The sequence below is a fragment of the Miscanthus floridulus genome, chromosome 6 (genome assembly GCF_019320115.1).
Source record: "Miscanthus floridulus cultivar M001 chromosome 6, ASM1932011v1, whole genome shotgun sequence".
NCBI lineage: Eukaryota > Viridiplantae > Streptophyta > Magnoliopsida > Poales > Poaceae > Miscanthus > Miscanthus floridulus.
This window is the reverse complement of record NC_089585.1, coordinates 140437570-140455593: the sequence shown is the minus strand read 5'-3', so window position 1 is coordinate 140455593 and position 18024 is coordinate 140437570. Positions and strand designations below refer to the sequence as shown.

The window sequence follows — 18024 nt, the reverse complement described above, 5'->3', positions numbered from 1 at the left end:
CTTCAGTATGAAAACTTATGGAGCAGATGTAACCAATGGACTTCTGGGATATACGTACGTCAGAAAGGCTCGGGGACTAGGAGGGTGCTGCTGGCCTGCTGGGCTAATAAAACGTGTTTGGAAGAAAAGAAAAACGACGTCTGAAAAAGTACCAGGAGTGATGTTGGCTTGTGGGCAAACAGGCCAAAAGTCACAGTGACACGCTTCCAAAGGATGACCTTGAATTAGCTCAACGGCTCAGTCATCGCAAAAGGCCGGCTAGTGGACGGGAAAAAGGTTCGACTCGCCTTCTCCAATCTAATCTCCTCCAGCCCTGTTTGGAAGCCTAGTTTTGGCATAAATAAATACCATTACAAATACAGGCTTGTAAATAAAACTATATGCTCGACTCAAAGGTCTCGTTCGCTTCGCTGGAAAAACAAGCTGAAACACTATTCCGGCTGATTTGTTATGAGAAAAAAAACACTGTTCCGGCTGAAAAAACAAGCTGAAAAAGACGGATTATAAGAGAAGCGAACGGAGAAAAAAAAAACTGTATGATTAAAATTATTTGGGTTGGGTTGGAAATTATCTTTTGGAACCATCAAATTTGCTCTGTGAGCGGTTTTAACAGCCGGTTTGGCCGGCGTGGTGCCACGTCAGCTTCTAGAGATGTAAATAATTAATTCAAGGATTTAATGAATTTATAAAAAAACTACAAAAATATATTTTTTAACAAATTCCAAATGTTTTTATGTAAAAAATACAATTAGAAATCCCAAATCCCTTTTAACCTTAAAAAAAGTAATATAGATGTTGTTTTAACTCAGAAAAGTTCAGAACCACATGTAATTTCAAAACGGAGGAGTTGCCATTTCTTTGTTAAAAAACAACTTAATATATATGCAGACTACATAAATGTAGTACCTGGCTTAATTGGAGCTCCTGCGTATTCTGCTAAAAACTCATTCTCAAAAGCAAAGACACATCACAGTTCTCAGTTCACACGCATGGAGATGGACAATCTAGACGACGCAGCTCTAAACAAACATGCAAACAAACTTGTGCACGTAGGACAGATGCGCCGTGCTTCCCATGTTGCTGCGGCGCCAGGGGCCACTGCAGATATGATGCGCGGTGTGGTTTCCTGCTGCTCGGCTTGGCTCGCCGGCGCTCGGAACGCAGGGGCGCCCACCCGAGCTAGCTTTCCCCTCGCTTAAGGGATGGCAACGGGGATGTATCCATCGGATATTGTTGGAGCGTTCTTTTTCTCGCTATGGAGAATTTATTCTGTCTCCGTCCTCATTAACTGTCTCGGTATAGATTCTTGCTCATCTCCATACCTGTCGGGCATCGGTCGGGTAACAGATATCCGACGGGTACTGCATACCCGATAAACAAGGACACTTGGGATCGCAGCTTTACAATCAGAGACGTTTCTTCTTCACCCGGGTATAAGTGTCGGAGTCTCGGAGATGTCGAGGAGAAGGAGCAAGGTTGCGATGAGGACGAGCAAAGGTGGCAGAGAGACCGAACTGAGGAAGCGAGGGCCACGAGCGCTCGTGAGGCAGGTGTGCTTATGCTGCTGGCGGAGATGGTGAGGAAAAATTGAACTAGGGTTCCTAAAACACATAAACTATATATATGATTGTTCAGATGTGGATCAAAATACCTATGTTGAGCTTCTTTGGGCCTAATACTCGCATGACAGCTCAAATAGTCGGGTTCCCCAACAGGTAACGGGGACGGGTAAATAGGGAACGTTTCCATACCCGCTATCAGCCTGTTCGGCTGGTACTGATACGATCGTATACGATCGTGGATTATTACTGCTGGCTGTTTTGGTGTGAGAGAAAAATACTAATCTGGCTGTAAATTTACGATCGTTTACGATCAAGCGAACAGGCTGTATACCCGTCGGGGATGGATTCTTACCCATTTAGATGCCCACGAGTAAAGATATGATCACATCTCCGTCCCCTAATGGATCAAATACCCGTCGGGTATCGGGTATCGGGGGCGTTGCCATCTTTACCCTCGCTCTCCCGCACGGCCACACCGCGCCTGCTCAAGCCCCGGCGATTTCGGCCCTGTTCGCTTGACTGGACGGTGTTTTTCTCCTACAACAAATTAACGAACAGTACTTCTTAGTTTAACTTTTCAGCGAAACAAACAAAGCCGTGTGCTTTTCGGTTTGTCTTTTCAGCAAAACAAATAGAGCCGTATGTCACCTGTTTTCTTCGCTCGTTATCCAGGACTCGTTTAGATTGCGAAAAAATTTCAAACCGATGAATAGTAGCACTTTCGTCTTATTTGACAAATATTGTCCAATCGTGGACCAACTAGGCTCAAAAGATTCATCTCGTGATTTCGAACTAAACTGTGCAATTAGTTATTTTTTTTACCTACATTTAATACTCCATACAAACGGCTAAAAATTGATGTGATGGAGAGAGAGTGAAAAAACTTGGAATTTGGATGGCATCTAAACAAGGCCCCAGCAGCAAGGAGGTGGATGGTGCGCCCGTCGATCTGCGCTGCGCTGCGCCCAGACACTCCCGCCTGGCTGGCTGGCGAAGCCATCAGTGACAGTGAGGTGAGTGAGCTGGAGTGCTGGACCGTGGCGCCCTGCGTGCGTTCTCTCCCTGCTGGAGCACCACCACAGCAAAGGACTAGGAGCAAGCAGCTTTACGTCTTGCATGGGATTTGCATCGGAAACAGCACAAACTCACGTCTTCCCGAGAAAAATACAGCGGCACCGCGCACACATCCATGCTGCGGCGGTGGCGGTGCTGCCATGCCATGCACACGTGCCTGCCTCTAGAAGCGGGGCAGAGGGTGGTGGAACGGTCCGCGAGTGGGCGTCGGATGCTGGCCCCACAGACCTATGTCAGCCAGCTGCTCCGCGTGCTGGCCCACGTGGCCGCCGCAGCCGCCGTAGCCACCCAGTCCCGCCACGTCGCCGGCGCTCGCCGCCTCCGCCACCTGCAGCTGCTGCTGCGAATGCGGATGCCTCCACTCCTCCCTTCCACCGCCGCCTTCCCCGTCCCCGTCCTCCGCGCCAGCAGCGGGCAGCCGGTGCACTTCGGCGGTCCTGAACACGGCGGCCACCACGACCACCCCGTCCGCCGCGGTCATCTCCCCAGCCAGGGTCCCGCCGATTACCTGCCCGCCGGCCCCAGCCAGCGACACCGAGAACGCCGGCGCGCGGCCGTGGCCGGCCCCGGGGTCGCACCACGACGGCAGCACGGTCCCGGAGAGCGCAAGCACCTCGAACCGCCCGTGTATCGTCACCGCGGAGGCCGCGGCCGCGGTGCCCGCCGCGAGGCGCAGCGTGACGGCGGCGACAGCGCCGCGCCCGCAGAGCACGGACACGCCCACGCGGCGGTGCGCGCGAACGCGGCCACCGCGGCCACCACGTCGCAGCCCGCCGCCAGCTCCAGCACCACGGGCCGCATCGCCGCCTCGCTCTCCCGCGTCACCACCACCGGCGGCTTCGGCTTGTTCTTCGACCCCAGCGGGCGCCCGCGCGGTTTCCGCGCTGTCAAGGGCACCAGTGCCAGTGCCAGCGCCGGCTCCATCAGCCCGGCGCCGCTGGACGCCTGAAGGACTGAAAACGGCTACCGGAGGAGGGTGAATGGGAGCAGTAAAATTTCTTTTGAAACTTTTTCAGCCACTGTCATGAAATCACCGCCAAACTCGTAAACCAAACACCATGATGTCCACGATCCAAATAAGTGGGTGGATGTTCCCTAGGAACACAGCGGAATACCACGAAACCAATGCAACCAACCAAAAATGAATCAGAACTCAAATGATCGAGCTGCGGACAAAACAACAAGAGCTGGACACCATCACCGTGAGACACACCTGCAAAACATACTTAGAAGGAGAGAGCTGGATTTGCATGGCACTCGAAGGTGCACAGCCTACCAATAGCAATGACAAGCCTGCCTTCTCCTAAATGGATGAGCACGGAAGCACACTTGCAGAAGCAAATTCACGTATAGATATGGTAACCGGCTAACCAAGAGAGATTCAGTAAAATGCAATGATGAGCTTGAGACCAAATTTAATATTCAAAGTATTGTTGCTTGATTGAGACATTTCCTAAACAACATTTCAATTCACGTGATATGCTCTTGGAGCTATGCAAGCACAAGCTCATGGTCGAGCATTGATTTGTGCTGGACAAACAAAGAGCAGAGAGAGGAGCAGGTAGCTCAGCCTGGACTCCTGCTCGTCCTAGACCGGGAGGGGTATAGACACTGCAGCGACGATGCTGGTTCTCCCTGCTCTAGGACACGACGAACACAGAGAAATGAAATAAATAGACTCGGAAGAACAAATTAGTGAACTTGGCCTGGGAGCTTCAAACGTTGGAACTGACGAGAGACTTGAGCACGCGCTGCTCATCTGAGCACGCTCAGTGCAGGAGCACTGGCGCTGGTAGCGCTGCTGCGTCCACCCATCAGACAGATCCTGCACGAACACAGACTGAAAACGAAGAACAGAAAACGAGCGGACACGAAATTGACGCAATCTGACTCGACACTCGATGATTCGATCCCAAATTTTGCAGATATGTAATTCGACTAGGGCTGTATTTAGATGGCGATTTTTTTTGCAAAATGCTACTGTAGCACTTTTTGTTGTTATTTAGCAATTAGTGTCCAATCATGGACTAATTAGGCTTAAAAGATTCGTCTCGTGAATTTCGGCTAAACTGTGTAATTAGTTTTATTTTTTTATCTATATTTAATGCTTCATGCATGTGTCCAAAGATTCGATGTGATGAGAAATCTTGAAAAATTTTACAAAATTTTTTGGAACTAAACTGGACCTAGGAACAAATAGATCCCCAAGAAATCATTTCATGAGATCAACTCAAACTCTAGATCTGCAAGATTTTGGAAAAACGGGAGGAGAAAAGCAACGAACAAAAATTGCACACATCAAATCGGTGAAGAATAAAATCACAGAAAAACATGGTGAATTCCGGAGGGCACGAGGAGGATTCGGGCCTCCATTCCCAAACAAAAAATCTCAGAAAAACAAGGACGAATTTTTCAGCTCTTGGACCTCTCTCAAGAGCAAGAAACCCTAAGTCTAAAAGGAGAAAAAGAAAAATGGGAGAGGTGAGGGAGATGGGGGCTCCCTCATCCTATTTAACAGGGCTATTACATATTTCTAGTTTTGCCCCTGAATACAAATGAGTTGAACCGCTAAGTCCAAGGGCGTTGTTGTCCAACCCGGTGTAATCTTGATCCGACGGCCACCGCGCCTTCTTACCGGTAGCTTCGCCTCGACGCGAACTCCTCGATGCCGCCACGTGCCGTCCACCCCTCCTCGGAACCTCCGCCCGGGTTTTGAGGCCCAAACCCGTAAACCGTCCGCGGGTAGAGTACTCCATACGCGTCCCCCGCCATCCGACGCGTGTCACCGCCGTCCTCGACCGACCGGTCCGCCAAGTCCTCCTGAGCCTCGCTCGACTCACGCGTCCGCCGTCTTGACCCGGTCAACACCGTCACTCTATGTCTTCTTGCACTTGTTGATGTTCCAAGTGTCAGCCACCGCGGCTAGTCGCTCGGCCTCCCGGTCCCTCGGTCTAAACCTCACGTCCGTCCTTCACCGCTCCCGGTCCGTCGGCACGGCACGTCCTCCTTGACCTTCACCTCGCCGTCAACTACCGACTCCGTGCTCCACACCTGCATACCACGAGCCAAGAGACATGCACACATAGCTTTTGCCATGGTAGAATTAGTAACCGACTCAATCTATTCGTGGATCACGGTGATCAATCACTCATCACACAAAAACGAACACACAAGGGTACTTATCAACCTTGTGTTCGCAACGCCCCCTCGCCAGCCATGGCGGACCGATCTCCGGGGCTGCCTTCCTGCTGTACGAAACAGTGAAATAGCTCCAGACTCCTGGCTCCACCAGGAGCAAGTGAGCTCAAAATATGCAAGGTGAGTTTTTATTTGTAGAGGGAGAGGGAAAAGTGGAGGGGACGCGCAGCTGCACTGCATGCTCGTCGCCCACTCGCCCATCGGTTCGTCGCGGGGGCGGTAGTGATCTCCACCGTTGGTTTGCCCGTGCTCACTACTCTCGAGGCAAGCTGAGACGACGTCCAATCCGACGCGTCCTCGGGCAGTTGCCCTCCGCTGCTCTGCCACGTTTCGCCATTGGTCTCGCTCGCGTCAAATCAAAATCAGGTTTCAGAGGTGCAGCGTCAGCGTGCTGACATGCAGCCTTGGCCCTCGGGCAAACGTTGCTCCTGATTTGGGTGTGGTCAAAGGCAGTGTCGGGGGCTCGGGTCGGGGCTGAGTGTTACCGCGGCAAGAAACGGTCGACCTGCGTCAATCATCCATGGCTTCGGCCCTCGCGCGATGGGTTGCCTTTTGCCAGGGGCGCGTTTAGTTCGGCAATAATGCACGATTTTTTACTGTAGTATTTCGTTTGTATTTGTAAATTATTGTCTAAATATTGACTAATTAGGCTCAAAAGATTCGTCTCACAAAGTTAAAGCAAACTGTGCAATTATTGTTTGATTTCGTCTATATTTAATACTCCATGCATGAACCGCAAATTTAATATGACGGGAAATCTTTTTTTTTGTATAATGCACTTTTGGAGAACTAAACAAGGGTCAGCCTGCATGCCGGTTTCTCTGAACTTGAACAGATGTGTTCCCGAAGATTTTGATCACGCACCCGAATTACGGGAAAATAAAGATGAATAGATTTGCATGATGGGAAGCAGAACTGCTGATCAAGGTTGGCATCTTCCACCTGGCTGGAATGCGGCATGTGCCTGCTCCGCGCTGGACGCTGTCTCTCTGGGTGCTCCTGCTCCTGCTGCCGGCCGTCCGCGCACAGTCCACTTCGCCTCGACGCGCAGTACGGGGTACGGCGCGGCAGCCGCCTCTCGCCACCCGTTGGTGGCAAAAATTGCAGGGTCAAACGGCTGAGGCCGTAGTCTTCCTCGTGGCCTGCAGCTGCGGTTCTCTCCGTCTCTGCTTCTCTAGCCTACTGTCGCGCGTGCTCCGTCGCCGCAGAGGCACTGAAGCAGCGAAGCCTGTACGACCACTCCACCAGAGTATCTGTTCATAAACTCGACTACTCAAGGGCAGGTTTGGGTTTGGCGGAGCTCACGGATCAACATTTTGGATCTAGGAGGAGTTGAAGCTGCATTTTATAGATAAATGAGTCTACGTTGATTTCGTAAAGTAATTCTCTGAAAGTAAAGTAGAATGCTACAAGCTGAAAGAGTTAGTTTCCCCTAATTTACTTATAGTAGAAAAATCAACTTCTACCTATAGTTTACCTTGGAGAATCTAAAAAAATCACCTGTGGCTATAGAATCACTTCTACTCCTATCAAGCAAATCGTTTGTCACAGACAATCAGGAATAGGATGAGCTCTACCAAACAAGGTATGAGAACTCGACCCTGGTGCTTAGCATAATGTGCCAAGTAGGAGCCGAAGCCGGTGAAACCAAGCTAGCTTTTACCGGTTCCATGTGTTCTCTAATTCATTTTAACTTAGAGAAATAAAAATAGCTCCACGCTATAAAACATTACCGCTACATTATTTTGTGAGGAGAAGCTGGAACCGATTGGAGCACAAGAATGGTGTTGATTGTCTTTTCCTTCACTTCTGGTTGTCTGCCAGCTATCGTGATGCATGACAGTTTGTTTCTCGAAGGATAGATCGCTGAAATCAAAGTCCCCAACCATTATCCCTTAGCCTAAGGGTAGTAAGAGGGGGAGGGGGTGTTGATTAGGGGTGAATAAAGGTTTTTTTTTTTTGAGATTGGGCGAATAAAGGATTAGGAATGGTCGGGATGTCATTTCCTCCCTCTTCAAGCGGGCTTGGTTTAATTTTTGCAGGTTTTATAGACTCGTGGACAAGTCTGCTTGCATTTGCATCCCTACATCTTCGTGTCTTCAAAATACGATCGGAGATGGGATAGGAGCCTCCTTTGGAGTATGTTAAGCAGACGATTTTACTTTAGACAAACCGCAAATTAGCAAATGATTTATATATATCACGAAAAATAAGAAAAGGTTCGCTCGTACTTCCAACTATCTTGTGGCCCAAATCCCCCTTTCCTTGTTGGACGCGCAAGTGCTGTCTGGCGCATAGAAAGACGCGGCGCGGTAAAGGCCCGTCACGGGCTGCAGGCTGGGCCACCCAGCAGCTCCTTCTGTCGCGTACCGGCCCGCGCTTGGTGCTCGCGGCGGCCCCCAAAAACCGATGCCATCCAGAGCTGAGGTCATCCTCTCGTCTCGTCATGAAAAGAAAAGCTGAGTCGAGGTCAGTAGGTCACACGCTCCCATCCACCGACGAAGAGCACGAGCCGCCGGCTGCCAAGAGCGGAAGAGCCCAAGACTTGCTCCTAGCCGCCGGCCGCACTTTTTGGGCGTCCCGTACTCCCGTGACACCAAACTATACTAACGGAGTAGATGGAGCACGCTAAAGTTGGCCGATGATTTGGACAAAGAATCGTGGAATCGCCGGTGGCGCACTCGAGCAGTCGAGCTGACCGAGCTGAGTGCGTGACGTATTTATTGGCTTCCTCGCCGCGTCGAGCACCAGAGCACCAGCACCAGCACCGCGACCGACCAACCCGACTAGTCGGACTCCCAGCGCCGCCCCAACTCGAAATCGAAGCATGGAAGCCGCGGCGGCATCGGCGAGGCCCGTCCTGCGCGTGGCCGCCATCTGCGGCTCCCTCCGCAAGGCCTCCTTCAACCGCGGCCTCCTCCGCGCCGGTACGCTTCCCCTCCTCCTCCTTCCTCGTGTCGTGTCGTGCCTATCACTACTCACGACTTCGCTTCCTCGTCCAACTAACTACCCGGCAGCCGCGGAGGTGTGCGAGGACTCCATCCCGGGGCTCCGCGTCGACCAGCTTGACATCTCCGACCTGCCCCTCATCAATACCGACCTCGAGACCGGCGGCGGCACCGGCTTCCCGCCCGCCGTCGAGGCCTTCCGCGCCAAGGTCTGCCAGGCCGACTGCTTCCTCTTCGGCGCGCCAGAGTACAACTACTCCATCGCCAGTACGCTCTTCGCCCCCCTCTCTCCTTCCTGCCTTGCTCCTCGTTCGTTTCAGATCTCCTGCCCGCAGGCACCAATTGGAAGGGGATTGCCATTGATAAAATGCTCGGGGTCGGGGGTATTTTGGGCGTGGAACGCCTCCCGCCAGAAACTTTAGGACGGCGTTTCACTCACTCACTCAGCAATCAGCAGTATTGTTGTGCTCAAGGCAAATTGAGCAACGCGATTCATTATTTGATTTTTAACATTCAGTTGAAATACAATTTAGGCATACTGAACTGTACTGTGTACCTCTGGGGACCATGTCACCCTGTGCATTGCTGCCACTGCCAATTTAGGTTCACATTGGGTTGGCATGGTGCACAATGGGTGGGATCGATTTGATTCCCAATTATCGTGGTGCACAAATAGGGTGTTAGGTTCACATAATTCTCCATCAAACAGGAACTTAAGACTATGTTGTCGGTACACTGAGTCCGTGATGGTGAAATTGCCTTACACGAAGAAAAAAAGGGGGCATTTGGCCTTTAGCAAAGGCATGTCTCCCATGATGTGTATGCTTTTCCTTTATTCCTTTCTTGCGAAACCTTATCAACAGAGGGGCACGTCAATATTCTTTCCTTCATACTTTCTGCTGACTTTGATGTTGGTTTAGTTCACAGATTACTGGCAACCACTAAGAAATGCCCCCTTTTAATCCTCTTGTTTTTTTTTCCCTCGAACACACAAAAGAGCTGCCTATCATTATATTAAGAAGATTTTTAGCCATCTTAATTAATATCTATATTGGCATCCCTTTACCCCCTGAGCTGAAGAAAGCCCATTCCCCAAAATATCATGGCTATTCCATTTCATTTGCTATTCTAATGCAATATAAGTTTTGCGTATTAGTATCATACATGTTATGAAGTGCATAATTCCACTCCATTATCTTGGAGATGAATCTACTGTGTCATTCCATGAACTCACATTTGAACCTGCACTGTAGATTGTAACCTTCTGTGGCACTGAATACATCTTCTACCATGCAGTCAATGATAGGTCTAGGACACTGTAGTATTATCTGCATCATTATATTTGTTCCCAAGACCTGATATCTCGAATTAGTTTTTACAAAGTTCCTTAAAGTGTTGTTTGCCAGGTAATTTATGCTGCACGCAATGTTAAGTATGCATAGATTGATGTTGATTCAACATTGCTATTTGTATATCAATGGGTGCCTCTCCATTTTGTCTGATTATGAGTACACATTTTTTTGACATTTTTACGGATTTCATTGGTTAACTTTCCTAACATTGATATGAGTCGTTGGTTTCAGTATTCCTGCAGTGGTTGTGTTATTTTAAGACAATGCTACAATATCATAATGCCAAAACTACCCAAATTCACCTTTCTTTTAGCTATGATACATGGTTTGTGTTACAATCGTAGCCTGCGTTTACAATTCACCATTTCTGCTTCATTTACATGGTTTGTGTTACAATTGCAGCCCCCCTGAAGAATGCACTTGACTGGGCTTCTAGAGGAAAGAACTGTTGGGCAGACAAACCTGCTGGAATTGTGAGTGCAGGCGGTGGCTTTGGAGGAGGGAGGTCACAGTACCATCTCCGTCAGGTTGGGGTATTCTTGGATCTTCATTTCATCAACAAGCCTGAACTGTGCGTCCAAGCATTTCAGCAACCACCCAAGTTTGACAGCGATGGAAATCTGATTGATGCTCAAATCAGAGAGCGGCTCAAGCAAGTGCTCTTGTCCCTTCAGGCCTTCACACTAAGGCTCCAGAAGGACTGAATCAACTGGGGACCATTGTAGTATGTGCTTCACTGAGAAGAGTTTATGGCTCTTGAGGTCTTGCGTGTCTCGTACCTTTCTTGGGACCTGTAATGCATTGTGGGTGTGGCCTGAAAGTTGTAATAAATCACTGGAGAAGTGTTATCCTGTTTGCTGATTATATAATAAAGATTGTGTTTTAGTGTGTTACCTTTCCCAGCAATGTGAATTGATTTTCAGTAGTTGTCTTATCTCAGCAAATTTTGAACTTTGGTGTTTTAATGATTCAGCGACTAAAATTAAGTGAAAGTTTATGACTATACAAATAAAGTTAAATGAAATCTAATCTCAATGCCCAGTGCGAACCAGAGTTCCATAGTTTTTCTCCATTGGTTATTAAATTTCCAGCTACTATATCCATCAACTATTTTTGTTCAGACTGTCAAGTGATCTGCCATACTAATACTGCTACTAAGTGTAAGGTGATTGACAAAAGCCAAACATGTCCCAAAAACACATCCATTTTTGGTTTGGTTAAATTGTTTGTGTTGCAGGTGCAGGTGCATACTGCTGCATGAATGGATGACGATATGATACACAACTACACAAGGCGACTCTCATGTTGGTGTAAAAGAAGAGATATATTGGTTTCCCCAATGGTATGGAGGCAAATCAACTAACCAAGTATGAGATGACAGAACTGCAATTCCTGGGTGAACTGAAAGAACTGTCAAGATTTGGCTGGATGTACTACAGTATTCCAGGTAGGACATCTTGTCCACAAGCTGTACATGATTTTGATATGCCATTGTCACTCTTGGATCAGGTGCGCCGTTGCTGATATTATACTCCTATATGCATTTGTGAAAGACTGACTGGAGGAAGTCTTCTTAATTTACAATGTACTAATCATGTATTCATGTGGCAAGAGTTGGGTGAGAATAGTTGGGTCCAGAAGCTATTGTCCTGGCTTGTTGCATATGTATGGCGTTTCTGAAGCTGAATTTTCAAAGGTTGCGCCTTAAAACATTCGGTACATGTATAAGAGAAGCGAAACACTGTTCTGGCTGATTTGTTGTGAGAGAAAAATACTGTTTCGACTGAAAAAAAACAAGCTGAAAAAAACGGATTATAAGATAAGCGAACAGGGCGATAGTAGAAACACAGATGCTTGTATCCCTCTCAGTTTGGTGCTTCTGAATTCTGATGCAGGAGTTCTCGGCACAAGTTGGCGAGCCCATCACCATTGTGCGCCAGTGTGGGACTTCTTGAAGCACACTTGTCGCTGCAATTGCAAAGAAACGACCGACCCGGGACGCCTCGAGCTGTCAAAGCAAGCAAGACTAAAAGGCCAAAGCGGGTTCAGACCTAACCCAACCGAACCCGTCGGATTCTTTGTGAACTCGACCCCTCACTTTTCAGACTCATTTTGACTTGCAGGACACGGCGTGGCGTGAAATAAGCACCGGGTACTCACCGACCGACCGGCCGGCCATTGCTCATTGCTGCTGCACAATATTTGGAGGCAGGCACCAGCTACCACTTTGCCACTGCTCTGTCCATTAGCTCCTGCTCTGCAGCTGCAAGGTTGCCTTGCCTGTTGGCAGTTGCTCGAGTGGCAATGAAGATCATCATCACTGCACCCAATGGCAGGAAAAGAAAGATGTACACCATCTACCCCACTTGATGGTGCAAATGGGAGACCACACAAAATGGGAAATATTTGCATGGCTCACCACTTGAGGATTTGACTTTAGATTCACCGTGTGATTCATACTTCTTAAAACACTGTTTCACTCTCACCCCGTGATCGGCAAGATTGAAGGAAATGGACTGCTGCTCTTTTCCTTAGAAAAAATAATTTATTTGCTAGGGAGTATTCCTTCTGTCCGTAAAAAATACAATTCTAGCATAGCACCAAGTCAAACCGTCTTGAGTTTGACCAAATTTATAAAACAATTCTGATATTTATAGTATCACTGGATTCATTATAAAATATATTTTTATGACACACCTATTTGGTGCCATAAATATTGATTTTTTCCATATATACTTGTCAAACTTTAGATGCTCTGACTAGTTATAGATCTAGAATTGGATCATTTTTAAGGATACACTCGTAGGTATACAGTATTGTATTAGTTAACCAGTAATACCTAAATCAGTTTGTAATAAGTAGCACGTGGCGATCACGGTTGCTAGCATGACGGCGGTTTCGGATGACGCCGTACTAAATGACTAACGAAACGAACCACCCTAACCACTACTGCAAATTCTGCACTAGTGATGCTAAAAGAACCAATATACAAGCACAGTTCACCTATTAATCTCCATCTAAAAAGTAGATTGTGACGAGCTGAACCGAGACCTAACTCTTGGTCTTGGCTTTACGCCCTTGTTTTTCTGAGCCGTGACGCTGCAGAGAAGCTTTCAGCTTCAGCTAGTACACTTGATGTCGTAGCTAGTAGCAAGATCTTTTTACTGCTATTTTAGGGCTTCCCCAATGCAACACCGTGACGTACTGCCCCAGCATTAAGGCTATGTTTAGTTCCCCCAATTCCAAATTTTGACACTATGCAAAAAGAAGATTTCCCATCACATCAAACTTGCGGTATATGCATGGAGTACTAAATGTTGACGAAATAAAAAACTAATTGCACAGTTTTGTTGTACTTTGTAAGACGAACGTTCTGAGCCTAATTAGTCAACGAACATCGCTACAGTGTTTCAGGCGGCGCAGAGTCGGACGAACTAAACGCGGCCTAAGTAGGTGTCCAGGTCTCAAAGTTGTTCATAGTCTCTGCACATGAGCCGGTAGTCTCAGCTGACAAAAAAAAAAGCCACCGATCAAAAACGCGTTGGGAGGAAAAGTAACTGCTTCGGGAGCAGTAAAAGCAGGAAAGGTTGCTCCATGCACTGTCAAAAGATCCTGACAATAAAGCATCCGTCTCCCTGCCCACTATGGGAGATGCAGGTCCCGGTATTTGCTTGCATGCGTGGACCGACTGAATTCAGAGCTGGGGCATAGGGTGCTGTTAGCTAGCGTTGGGCGTGCCTGGCGAGCAGCCGAGTTAGTTGGCGTCATCAGCCAGGATTCTGACACCTTTACCGGATCAATCAAAAGTAATAAAGGATATATGGTGGGCAGTGGAGGTGCAAGAGCGATGAGTGGTTGTTCAATCAAGAAAACAAATACAAAGGCGTTCCGTTGCAGCCTTATTATTAGTCGTTTTCTGGAAAAGGAGTAGAGCGGAAGCACCGTGACGTCATCGGATTTTGACATCACGAAGTTTTGTGGCGTCACGACCACCATGCATTCGTGCCTTATCTCATTTTCGCATGAGATAACTGTATATCCGCCAGTCTCAGTTTGTTTCATAAAAAAACAAATATTATGTCCACCTTAAATTTGACTTTTATAGATACATGCTTTTATTGTTTTATTTAGATATAGTGTATATCGAGAATGTTATATAGCAAAGAGTTAAAAATGTGTTACGGTTCTTCACCGTGGCTTAAGGTGTCATCTAGGCTTCCAAGCTTCCAAAATACATGCCCTGTTGCTAAACTTACTAACCGTGTCACGTAGGACTCAAATTGTCAAAACTTAAGCTAACCCGCTTGCATGGATGTTTACTTTAGAAGTTTAGAGATCTAAATGACATCCAATTTCGAGGATTTTGATGACTAGAGGTGCATCTTACTGTGCAGCAAAAGCTCTAGAAAAACCACAACGATCTATAATTTCAGACAGAGGGTTTATACATTAGATAGTGAGTGAAAAAATAAAGAAAAAAATTGAAATTATTAGTCGTCGGTTGGTGGTGGCGCGCATTAAGTCCGGTTGGGTGGCTCTCGCTGTCGATGCTTGCAATTGCACGCGAAGGAAGCGGGAGTGTGCTCCAGCCACTCGGGTTGACAAACAGAGACGCCGACGCCGACGTCGACGCCGACTGACCTGCAGTCCTCCACGCCATCCACTGCGCTCGCGCGCTTGTCTGTCTGACGAATACCCAGGCCACGTCCTAGGCCTAGCGACTAGCGTAGCGTCGCGCCCGCCCACCTTTCCCGACGACCTACGTGCGGCCATCCTGCCGGCGACGTCGCCGCCGGCCATGCACGCGACGCCAGCGTACAGGACCCGGTTGTCAAGTTGTGGATGTGCTTGTGCTTCTAGAAGGTTGCACCGTGCATGTGCTAATATAAGCCTTGAGACTGTTTACTGTGGTACTGTGCTGTTTAACGACTGTCAACTGGGTTGTACGTGTTACACACCAAGGTGATCTCAAAGATAATCTAGGACGCTCTGCTTGTAATCTAGTGTATGTATCCTTCTCAAAGAAAATCATATACGTACTTTGTATTAGCATTACTTCCAGCAGCAGCAATACAATAATCATGCTATTCTGTAGCTGGTTCCTGAATAATTCTCCAAGATCCTAATCGACAGCCTGTTCGGCTGGGGCTGAAACAATCGTATACGATCGTGGATTATTACTGCTGGCTGGTTTGGTGTGAGAGAAAAATACTGTTCAGGCTGGAAATTTACGATCATTTACGACCAAAACGAACGGGCTGCAAGTCTCAATCGATACCGTCACTGTCGGCGCTAACATCGATCAACCAGGGACGCTACGGCACCACTACAAAATTTATGTGTGTATATATCCAGTATCAATCTCTTCTAGATAAACATGCAGGGAGGTTAGTAGCGCAACTACCACGTGATAGTGAAACCGGCTGGGCCAGGAGTTTGGGTGCAGTGCAAGGCAACATCAGGGTGTGGTGTGGACAAGGGATCACACGTACTACTCCTACATCAGAGGCTCTGATTTTTTTTTTAATAAAGAGGCTCTGATTCAGAACCACGTAAAAAAGAGTGAGAGAGAGGCAAAGGTCCGGTCTGGCTTTTCAGCGAAGGGAACGTGGCCAAAGCAAGCGAGGGTGTGCTGCTGCTGTGGTGTGTGACGATGGGATGGCTGATGAGCTGCAGCTTCTACCTGAACATGATGATGCAGCGTGCACTAGGACCTAGGAGGAGGGGTAGGGGTGGTTGGGTCTCTCCTCTCCCGTGGGCATAGGCCAAAGGCCATGGCGCCAGCATCCCGCCCTTGGCGCCAATCCAAGCCAACCGACCGAACCGGAACCCTCGGTTTTCTTCGCCAACCGACCCAAGGGTTTGGCCGTTTGGGTTTCCTTTCCTCCTGCAACTACCGGCGGCCACTCCACTTCCACTACGCCTACGCGCTCGCGTGCACAGCATACTCCCCCTGCTCTGCTCTTGCAAGCCACTACAAAACTTGGCGTCTACTCCCTGTGCTCTGCTCTCTCCCTCAACGTGATCCAGGCACAGGCAGAACATTCTGCCCTTCTTCTTCCAACGACCTCTCTATCGCTTTGATTTCTGACTGCCATGGAGCCGGCGGCGGCGAGGTTTCTGCGCAGCCGCCCGGACGAAGGCGGAGGAGGAGCAGAGCAGAAGCCAGCTCGAGCATGAGCATGAGGAGGACCAGGACGAGGAACCCCCCTGCGTGCTGGACATCTTCGTGCACGAGGCGCGGGGCATCCACAACATCTGCATCTACGGGGACCAGGACGTGTACGCCAGGCTGGCGCTGACGTCGGCGCCCGACGACGACGGCGCCGCGCTGGCCACGCGCGTCGCGCGCGGCGGCGGCGCCTCCCCGCGCTTCGGCGAGCGCCTCCCGCCGCTGCGCGTCCGCCAAGGGAGGATCGCCGTGGACGTGCTCAAGTGCGAGCTCTGGATGCGCAGCTGCGCCAGGGGCGTCCTGGACGACCAGCTCCTCGGCTTCGCGCTCGTGCCGCTCGCGTCCATCGCGGCCGCCGATGGCGCTAGGATCGTCGAGGGGAACTTCGAGCTCTCGTCCACCGACCTCCTCCACTCGCCCGCCGGCACCGTGCGCCTCTCGCTCGCGCTCCGCCCGGGGATCCCCGGCGACGACGCGCCGGGCCACGCCGCCGAGCCGTCCATCGCGTCGGAGGTGGTCATCCTCGGCCCCGCGCCCGCGCCCATGGCCGTTGACTACTCAAGGATCGAGTTCACGGACCTTAGAGTGGAGCAGGAGAACGACGCCATGGCCGTGCAGTACCTGCCGTTCCTGCGCGCCGGGGACGGGGTGGTGGCTCCGGACTACTGCGAGATGAGCACGAGCCCGAGCGGGGAGAAGTCGGCGGCGTCCTCGGACGGCAGCACCAGCAGGAACGCCTCCGCCTCGACGGCCAGCACGGTCAGCGAGGACAGGGCCGTCTCTTCTTCCGCCGAAGCGGCAGAGAAGCCGCTGCCGCTGCCCGACCTTGACGAGGCCACCACGGCTCCCGTGTCCTGCCGCTCGCCGGACACGCCGACGTCGCGCGGCGGGAAGGCCACTAAGGCCGTCGTGTTCACGTCGCCGCTCGGGGACATGGACATGGACATGGAGGCGGAGCAGAGCGCGATGCAGCGGCAGATCATGGAGATGTACGTGAAGAGCATACAGCAGTTCAGCGAGTCGCTGGCCAAGATGCAGCTACCGATTGAGCTCGGCCTCGACGGCGGCGGCGGCGTGCAGAAGGAGGAGACGCCCGACAAGAACAAGGTGATCGAGCGGCAGCAGCAGAAGGATGGGACAAGGGTGTTCTATGGGAGCAGAGCTTTCTTCTGAAGCCGAACAAAATTTACAGGGAGAAACACAACTCTTGCAAAGTTGTTGAATTCGACGTGACATTTATCCCGCGGTTTGTTCATCAGGGGGCTGTTTAGTTCCACCCAAAACGCCAAATTTTTCAAGATTCCCCGTCACATCGAATCTTTGGACGTATGCATGAAGCATTAAATATAAATAAAAAAATAAAACTAATTACACAGTTTAGACGAAATCTACGAGACGAATCTTTTAAGCCTAATTAGACTATGATTGGACACTGTTTGTCAAATAACAACGAAAATGCCAGTAGCATTTCGCCAAAAATTTCGCGAACTAAACCGGCCCCAGGTTCTGCTTGCCAATCGGTACTGTTAACTTAATTCGTTGGATCAGTAGAACAAGATCACATAATTTAGGAGAGAGTAACATGGCGGCGACAAACTGTAGACAGTAGGCTTTGTTCACAAGTTCTGAAAAGCCAAGTAAAGAGTGTGCAGTTATAGTACTATTAGTAGCAGAGTGTAAGAGATGGCAAAGAGCTATTGCCTAGGGTGTTTAGGTGT

At 49.5% G+C, this 18024-nt stretch overlaps 1 protein-coding gene and 2 pseudogenes across 1 annotated transcript; 2 read left to right on the top strand and 1 right to left on the bottom strand.

The window, feature by feature from the left end:
• Positions 1 to 2799: 2799 nt before the first annotated feature.
• LOC136461379 (AT-hook motif nuclear-localized protein 27-like) lies at positions 2800 to 3560 on the bottom strand (annotated as a pseudogene).
• Positions 3561 to 8317: 4757 nt separating this feature from the next.
• Positions 8318 to 11060, top strand: LOC136459929 (probable NADPH:quinone oxidoreductase 1). Its single transcript, XM_066459775.1, has 3 exons — positions 8318 to 8761; positions 8852 to 9049; positions 10537 to 11060. Exons 1-3 carry the CDS (start codon positions 8662 to 8664, stop codon positions 10836 to 10838), a joined length of 600 nt encoding a protein of 199 aa, XP_066315872.1. The 5' UTR covers positions 8318 to 8661; the 3' UTR covers positions 10839 to 11060.
• Positions 11061 to 15206: 4146 nt separating this feature from the next.
• Positions 15207 to 17693, top strand: LOC136459928 (uncharacterized; annotated as a pseudogene).
• Positions 17694 to 18024: the final 331 nt, after the last annotated feature.

Coding starts and splice junctions, on each gene's coding strand:
- LOC136459929 (XM_066459775.1), top strand. CDS start 8,662: ATGGAAGCCGCGGCGGCATCGGCGAGGCCCGTCCTGCGCGTGGCCGCC. Junction 8,762..8,851: donor CCGCGGCCTCCTCCGCGCCG/GTACGCTTCCCC, acceptor ACTACCCGGCAG/CCGCGGAGGTGTGCGAGGAC. Junction 9,050..10,536: donor GTACAACTACTCCATCGCCA/GTACGCTCTTCG, acceptor TTACAATTGCAG/CCCCCCTGAAGAATGCACTT.